This window comes from Rhineura floridana, chromosome 16 (genome assembly GCF_030035675.1).
Source record: "Rhineura floridana isolate rRhiFlo1 chromosome 16, rRhiFlo1.hap2, whole genome shotgun sequence".
NCBI lineage: Eukaryota > Metazoa > Chordata > Lepidosauria > Squamata > Rhineuridae > Rhineura > Rhineura floridana.
In genome coordinates this window covers 34,154,914-34,163,405 of record NC_084495.1, presented here as the reverse complement: position 1 = coordinate 34,163,405, position 8,492 = coordinate 34,154,914, and the positions used below count along the sequence as shown (strand labels likewise).

Below are 8,492 nucleotides of genomic sequence, written 5' to 3'. Positions count from 1 at the left end.
ATACGCAAAGGGTGAGGACAGCAGGGAGGGAAGAGAATCCTGTATGGGGAAAATGCGCGCGGGGGGGGGGGCGGGCGGGCGATGCAGGGATAGCATCAAAGGATTTGGGAGTTTCATTCCTAAATACTAACGAGGCACGGGTTGAAGGAACTGTGCTATATATACAGACTCTCTCTCTCTTGCTTTGGGCTGGGTAAGAACGATGCCCAAGTCGTTTGCCCCCCCCAGTCCAGGACCATCATCATCTCTCATCCCCCCACACCCTGTCTTCATCCCCCAGCCCTCCTCTCTGCACCCCCCAAAGCCCCCCCGATTGTATCTCCAGTAAACAAAACATTTGGGAGCTCGGCGGACACCCTTTAACCTTACCTGCGCCTCACTAAACCCAGCCGGGCCAATCAGAGCGCAGGGCTTAAACCGAGCTGCCATATTCAATGTTAAACGCTGTCAATCAGGCGGGTTTGGCCCAATGGGCGGGCCGGCTAGGGGTCAGGTGACGGCTAGCCAGGCAGCTCCCCATTGGCTTGCCGAGAAGCTGCCTCCTGGAGTTGAGTCTTCTCCCTCTCCCCCTCTGCCCCTCCCCCCTCTCTCTCTGCCCCCCCTTATGTGTTAGGAAGGGAGGAGCGCCTGACTTTGGCCAGTGCAAGGACGTCGTTCAGCTGGAGTGGAGGGCGCCCTCCTGGAAGGCAGGAGGGGAAAGAGGCGGCGGGGATCTCCCCCCCGGATTGTGTGTGTGTCTCTCCCTGCGCGCGCGCGCGTGTGTGTGGGGCACAGGGGTGCCTCCGTCCTTGGCCTTCACGGGCTAGTGGGTGGGGTCTGGGGGCTGTTTTTTGGGGGGTTCCTCGGTTGTTTTCTCTCCCCCCTCTTTTTTTTAAAGGTTTGGAGCGCGTGTGAATGCGGCCTTTGGGGGGCTGGCCCGCGAGCCCTCCTGCCTGCCCGCCTCTCCATTGTGTGGGGCTGATCTAGAGGAGGGGAGGAGGGGGGCAGAAAGAGGAGAGAGAGAAAGGGGAAAGCTAGGAAGCTTTTGGAGCGCCTGTTGTTGTTATTTGGAAGTGGGGGGGTTGGGAGGAAAGCGGGCGAAGGGAAGAAAACGCTGAAGCAGATCGCCGTCGCAGGGTCACCCTTGCCTTGTTCTCCTCCTCTTCTTCTTCATCATCGGCAGCCTCCTCCTCCTCCTCCTGTGGCTGTTCTCAAGGCGGGCTATGACCATGTTGTTAGATGGCGGGCCTCAGTTCCCCGCGCTGGGAGTCGGGGGCTTCGGAGCGCCTCGCCACCACCCGCACGACGTGGCGAACCGCGACGCGGCCGCCGCCGCCGCGGCTGCAGCCATGGGGCTCAACCACCCGTTCGCGGACTCCTCCTTTAAGATCAGCCCGGCAGCCCACGAGCTAGCGTCGGGGCAAGGATCGGCTTTTACGCCGCAAGCTTCGGGCTACTCTCACCACCACCACCACCCGCCGCACCCGCCGCCTCCTCATCACGCCGGCCAGGTGCCTTCGCCCTACGCCGCCGCCGCGGCTGCCGCCGCCGCTTTCAACTCCACGCGGGACTTTCTCTTCCGCAACCGCGGAGCATCCGCTCTCGGGGATTCCCCCTCCGGTGGCGGCGGCGGCTGTGGAGGAGGGGGCTCCGCGGCGGCTCAGCACGGCCTCTTCGGCGGCAACGCACCCGGTGGGCTTCACGCGCCCCCGGGCATCCCGGACAGCCCAGGCGGCTACTTGCTTTTCCCGAGTTTGCACGAGCAGAGCCCCAGCCACACTTCCCCGTCGGGGCACGTGGAGAACGGACAGATGCACCTGGGCTTGCGGGGGGACCTTTTCGGCAGGCCGGAGACTTACCGAGGGGTCTCCAGCCCCAGAGCGGACCCTTACGGGGGGGCGGCTCATTTCCACAATTACAGCCCCATGAATGTGAATATGGGGGGAATGAACGTGGCGGCCGCGGCTCACCACCACCACCACCACCACGGCGCCGGGGCTTTTTTCCGCTACATGCGGCAGCCCATCAAACAGGAACTGTCTTGCAAGTGGATCGACGAGCTGCCGCAACCGCCGCCGCCTCAAGCTGCGGCGCTCAGCCGGCCCAAAAAGAGCTGCGACCGAACTTTCAGCACCATGCACGAACTGGTCACCCACGTCACCATGGAGCACGTCGGCGGCCCGGAGCAAAACAACCACATCTGCTACTGGGAAGAGTGTCCCCGCGCAGGCAAGTCCTTCAAGGCGAAATACAAGCTCGTCAACCACATTCGCGTCCACACCGGCGAGAAGCCGTTCCCGTGCCCCTTCCCGGGATGCGGGAAGATCTTCGCCAGGTCGGAGAACCTTAAAATCCACAAGAGGACGCACACAGGTAATGCGAGACACGCCCTGAGCTGGGGGTGAGTGGGGAGCACCCTTTTCTCCCCCCCCTCCCCAAATAAAACCAAAACTAACATAAAACTAAAATCCAGTAATAACCCTGAACAGCAAAGAAACGAAACAAAAACATGATTCTGATTATCATTCCGGTTATTATGTTATTATTCTTTGATCGGTTCTGAATGGACGTTCAGAAAAAAAAGAAAGGCCGAGGTGGTGGGCGCTCGAAGGGGTTGCTCTGTGTGATTATAGAGATTCAAAGGACGGGGACTGGGGGGGAACGGAAATAAACAGAAAGACCTAAAAGAAACTATTTGTATTTAAATATTTTGTATTCTTGTAACAGCGCCGGTCAATTCCCCAACTCGCCGTGTCCTTTCCCCCCAGACTGGTCAGTTTCAATCGTCAGTTTCACAGCGCGCTTCATTCAGCGCTTCTTGTCAATTTCAAATGAGGGCAAAAGAAAAGAAAAGGATTCTGGCTGCTGCTGCTGCTTCCTTTTCAAAGTTTTTCTGAAGATGAGATTTCGGCCGCTTTCTTTCCGTCTCTTTCCTCCGTCTCCCCTGCCCCCCCATCCCTCCCTCATCGTTCCCTCTCATACAACTCTCCTCCTTTAGGTCTTTGAATGCAATACGAACGAAATAGCGAAATCGATGTGGGTGAGTGTATCGCTTTTTGAGAGACGTAGCTCTCCGCAGACACTCCGTTAAGGAAACCATACAGATGCTAATAGAATCTAATTTTCGGTTACTTCCGCTCTCTCCCATTCCCTTTTATTGCCTTGATTGGCACATCTTCTAATTAAATCAGTGATACTTTTTGTCCCAAGCATTCTTTTTTTTAAAAAAAGAAAGAAAGAAAAGAAACTGTTCCCCCCCCCCAAAGGAACGTACAGCTAAACGGAAGCACTAGCCCAACACATATTCTATCCCCCCGAGGGTAAAACTGTCTGGATCTCCACAATTTATCTTCAGGGGATGTTCCTTCCCGCCTTCTCTCCCTGGTTTCTCCCTGCCTTAGATTGTCCAAAGGTCCATTTCTACTCGCTCTCGCTCTTTTTTTAAACAAGCCGCGCAGGAGAACCTTTGTATTTGAAAGGCTCAAATTAAAAGCCACAAAGGGTCCTTTAATTGAACTGTAAAGTAACAAACTCCATTGTCTGAGAGGCGTCCTCCCCCTCTCGCTGTCTCTGTGTCCCCCCGCCCCGCACCCCTGGCCCCTTTCTTGCTCTCTTCCTCTTAAAAAGAATATTTTTTTAAAATTCCGAAACTCGCCCGCGTTTCAAGTGAAAGGTTAGGCAGAGGAGGAGGAGGCAAAGAGAGGGGAAAAAAAGTTTTGTTGCAGACAGAAAATGTGATGGTGGTGGGGACTGGGAGGAAAGGGGAGGCGGGAAAGCCTCCAGCCATTCTGTTGCTCAGCGTGTCACCAACACTCTCCTTTTCAAAGCAAGGGCCCATCGCTGGATTTCTGAAATGCGTTTTCGTTTGCAGGCGAGAAGCCCTTTAAGTGCGAGTTCGAAGGCTGTGACCGGCGTTTCGCAAATAGCAGCGACAGAAAAAAGCACATGCACGTGCATACGTCGGACAAGCCATACATCTGCAAAGTCTGTGACAAATCCTACACCCACCCCAGTTCCTTAAGGAAGCACATGAAGGTAATGGCATCCCCCTGGCTTTCCTTTGCTCTTCTTCCCTTAACCTGGTGAGGTCTGTCCATCCTCTTTCTCTTATTGCCTGTCTGTATAGAGATGCGGATAGTCACAGACACACACACAGCCTGTGTTATGCGGATAGTCACAGATACACAACACAGTTGTCTAGTTACACACATGTTAATGTAATTGTGTGTGGATTGTACATGTATATCTATATCATGCACATGTGTATATAATACATAGGATATAAATACTTATATGCATTTCTATTTATGTAATTGTAACTATGTATGTGTGTGCCTCTGTGCATGTAAATATGAGATATTCATATAATTAATTTTACCTGTATTTCTATTTATATATAGTTCTACAACTACGTATATATGTACTTGTGTATATTCCACACATAATAATAGGTATATATGTTGGTGTGTGTGTATTTTCCAGTGTGATATATTTCCACAAGGGAAACTGGTTTTCTGCTGGTGAAACAGATCCCCTCTGATTTTTCAAGCAATCATTGCCTCAGTAAAATAGAAATTAACAAGAATTGCTCAAACTGTGATTGATAATTTTTAAAATTAAAAATGGCATTACCCCCAGATTTATTTATTATTTATTTATTACATGTGTACCCCATATTTCCTCCCAAAGGATCCCAAGGCACCTTTGGCTTGACCAGATAGAGGTCTTGCTCTGTTAGCAGCCTCTTGGCTCAAGTGCCAGGTTTGTTAAGTAACATTTCATCATGTGGAACTGTTTGCTAAACTCCCAATCTTCGTTTATGAATGAGTAAATTCTGCCTCTAGACTGTTGAGACAGCACACACATTCACACGTAAGCACATATTCATCTCCACATGTGCATGCACACATACACATATTATTTACATTGAAGACATATCCACATATAAACTGCTCCTGAAAGAAAATCCTTTTCACCCTCCTTCAGTGCTTTCTTAGGATAATTGTACTTTGATTTCAAGCAGGGTCTGCTCATTTACCAATGTGTTATCCTGTTTCTGTTTTTCCAAAAGGTGGTTGGGGGGATTTCTTCCATAAACTGTCCTTCTTACCCCAGAGTTTAGTTTAGGGATCAGTCTGGCAGTTTGGCCACATTTATTATTTCTCCAGTAATCTCTCTTAAAAAATAGTAATGATTTGTACATACTGATGGGGTGCTTGTTGTAATTCGGCCATTCCCTTGCTCTTTGCCTTGTGTAATTCCCTCTACCTTCTCCTCAGGTCCATGAAAGTCAAGGGTCAGAGTCCTCTCCCGCAGCTAGTTCTGGCTACGAATCCTCTACCCCCCCAGCCATCGCTGTGGCCAGCAGCAAGGACTCCACCAAACCCACGCAGCCAGCTGTTCAGACTGCCAACCCCAGCCACAGCCATGGATTGCCCCCCAACTTTAACGAGTGGTATGTCTGATGGAGGACCAGTTCAACCCCCTCTCCTCCCTCACAAAAATAATATAAAAACCAAACTACCAGACTGGACCAAGAGGATTCCTGGTGATGTCAAAGGACACCGGATGCATCTTTGGCTTGCCACTGGAGTTTACAGGACAAACATTAAAGGAGGAACAAACAAACATACAAAAAGTGATGGCAAGGGGGGGTTGTGGTTTTTTTGTCCCTACCCAAGAGAAGGAGGCTGGACTTACTCATATCTATTTTTCTCAGGATTAGCATTTCTTCATTTTCTGCACCAACCATTTTTTCTTGGACTTCTTTTCTTAAAAAAGCCTTCTTCCAACTCACCCTCTGATACTATCCCCCCTTCCCCAACTCTCTTGCCTTTTGTAATTTGACTTCAGTGGCTATTCCCCCCCTTCTTTGGTGGGATGCTGAACAACAGCAAACTGACTTTTTCCTTGGCCTTAGTTGTGATTATTACGAATAAGAAAAAAAATACAGTCTTAAAACTTGCCAAAGTCCTGTATTGTCTTGAAATCCTCTCTCTCTCTCTCTCTCTCTCTCCCTCTTTCTCTCCCCCTCCCTCTCCCCCCTCTCTCTCCCCCCCCTCTCTCTCCCCTCCCTCCCTCTCTCCCCTCCCTCTCTCCCCTCCCTCTCTCCCCCTCCCTCTCTAACATTATACTTGTGAATGTATTTTGTCTGACTGGGGAAAGGGAGTGGGTCTTGTTCAGTATATTTTTCAGGATGGGAAAAATGTGATCTTTATTTCACTCAGCTTGTGGCAGTTTAGTATAAACAGTTGCCTTTTTGTAATAACTTTTTTTTTGTAAATACATATCCATGATGCCATATTTATCATTTGTAATTTAATTACGGAGACAAGTGCCGGGAACTGAACAATATTTATGAGGAAAAAAGCAGAACAAGAACTCCATGAAAAAGAAGAAATTTTGTTTTCTAACAAAAACAGAAACAAACAAACACCAGACAAACTCTGTACAGCTTTTTGGTTATATAACTGCTTTAGCATTAAAAGTTTATTGTTTTGGAAAGAACACAGAAGAATACTTTTCTTTCCAATGCTTTCCTTCTCACTCTCCAACCCTTTTAAATCATTTCTGTCTTGTTTTGGAAAACTGTCACAGCTGGGGGGGGGAACCAAAAAGAAGCAAGGGGGGTGTCTTTCATTTTCTAAAGTGCCTCCCAGTTTTGTCCTGCACTGGATTCCTCCCCATCCCTTCCATTTTCTCTGTTTATGTGAAATGCTGACCCCTGCTACTCCCACTCAAATGGTTTATGGTGTTTGTTTCTTTCCTTTGGGGACGGAAAAGCCCTTCTGTGCACATCTCCCACCCCAACCTTATTTAGATGTTGGTGCCCTTGTCCCTACTTCCAACACCTTATGTTGGTTTCTGAGAATCTCCTCCACCACATTCTGGTTTCACAATTCACCTGGTGGCCTGGACATCTTGAACGTCAACAGAAGGGAAAGTGGTTGTCCATCCACCTTGACGGACACATGTCAACACCAACAGGTAACCTGAATTAGTTTTCTGTATTATGGGTGCCTAAGGGAAGGGTGTTTGGTGAAGATATGTGTGTGTGTGTAGTATGTGTGAATAAAAATACAGTCCCAGAATAATTTCACAGTCTCAGATTAAAATGCTCTCTCTCTCTCTCTCTCTCTCTCTCTCTCTCTCATTTTGCCTTATCCTGTATCTAAACAAGATTAATTGGAAGTAAATCTCTTTGGAACTTACTTCCAAGTAGGTGGTGATTGATGTGGTTCTTTAATAACTAAGTGCAGACAGTGGTTTTTTTTTTTTTTTAAATTGCACACTAAAGCAATTGTTCTTTTACAGCATTGCAAACAATAGAGGATCAAAAGCTGAAATGTCATAGAGGGGATTGTGTGGCTACAGGCACAGATTATATGGGTTGTGTATGTTGTGTGGGAGTGCTGGAGAAGATACATGTGTGAAACATAAGGTCCCTTTGTAGTTTAATGCTTAGATGTATGTATTGCTAATCTACATTTGACAGAAAGGTCTCACTAGGGGTATCTTCCATCTGTTAGGTGACCAAAAAATGATAATCAGGCTCTTCTTCGCCTTCCTCTAGAGTTGTGGCACCAGAATATGATGTGCACTGAAAATGCAGAATAGTACTGATGTCTAAATAAGCAGTCAAGAAGACAAGGACATTTGGTTCAGGCATCAGGTAGTCTTCATTTTTTTTTTTTTAATAAAGAAATATTTTTTTTCAATCTGGGAAACAAACAACGCTTGGCTTTTGAGGAATGGATTTTTTTTTAATTGACAAAGAAGCTGCAACAAATTAGTAGGCACCTTTAGATTTTAGTCGCTTTTGGTGTTCTTGAAGCCAAAGAAATGAAACTGGCTTGAACGCCAATTTTCTGGCCTAACTGCTCTGCAGGTCGCTGCAATTTCTGTGAGGCCTCTCTCCTACCCTGTTAAGTTTTAAAAACTTTTCTCCAAGCCCCCTTTGGCTCCCAGAGGTGAGGTCTGCAAATTTAAACACACACCAGTCAGCATTAAATCGGCTTTACCTTGCCGAGTTTTTTTTTTTTTTTAAACACACATGCAAACAAAACATTCGCGCCTTTGTAGAGCCAGATCCAACGCGAAGGAGGAAATCGAAGCGGGTTTGCGGAGGGCCCGACAACCGGCTCATGTGAAGTCCTTGACAACTCAGAATCCAACACGGGACTGTTCTTTGCCTACTACGTCAAAATAGCTTTTAAAGATCCGGGAGTTTGGATTCCACCCACCGGGAATCGTCGGAAGAACCGAATCAAGGGCGCTTCGGATTAAACAGTGGGATAAACTATTTTTTTTTTTAAAAAACCCTGCGTCTTCAGTAGGAATATTCTGATCCCAAAGGCATTTGGAGAGAGAAATCTGCTTCAAAGTCAGCTCTCTGGGAGGTGGGGAGGGAGAGAGGTGATCGGGAGGGCGAGAATCCCCCCCCCCGCCCCGCGCCACTTTGGCTGGCTTTCCTTAGGCTCCAGGCAACGGTGATGTTGAGATGATTCTCACGG

General features: G+C 48.3%; 1 protein-coding gene across 1 annotated transcript; it reads left to right on the top strand.

The window, feature by feature from the left end:
* Nucleotides 1-1,076: 1,076 nt before the first annotated feature.
* On the top strand, nt 1,077-6,469 carry ZIC3 (Zic family member 3). Its single transcript, XM_061598359.1, has 3 exons — nt 1,077-2,352; nt 3,851-4,014; nt 5,259-6,469. Exons 1-3 carry the CDS (start codon nt 1,203-1,205, stop codon nt 5,442-5,444), a joined length of 1,500 nt encoding a protein of 499 aa, XP_061454343.1. The 5' UTR covers nt 1,077-1,202; the 3' UTR covers nt 5,445-6,469.
* The last annotated feature ends 2,023 nt before the right edge of the window (nt 6,470-8,492 follow it).

Excerpts from the sequence above, each read along its gene's own strand:
- ZIC3 (XM_061598359.1), top strand. The coding sequence starts at position 1,203 with ATGACCATGTTGTTAGATGGCGGGCCTCAGTTCCCCGCGCTGGGAGTC. Across the intron at positions 2,353-3,850 it reads CCACAAGAGGACGCACACAG|GCGAGAAGCCCTTTAAGTGC; the intron begins GTAATGCGAGAC and ends TTTCGTTTGCAG. Across the intron at positions 4,015-5,258 it reads CCTTAAGGAAGCACATGAAG|GTCCATGAAAGTCAAGGGTC; the intron begins GTAATGGCATCC and ends CCTTCTCCTCAG.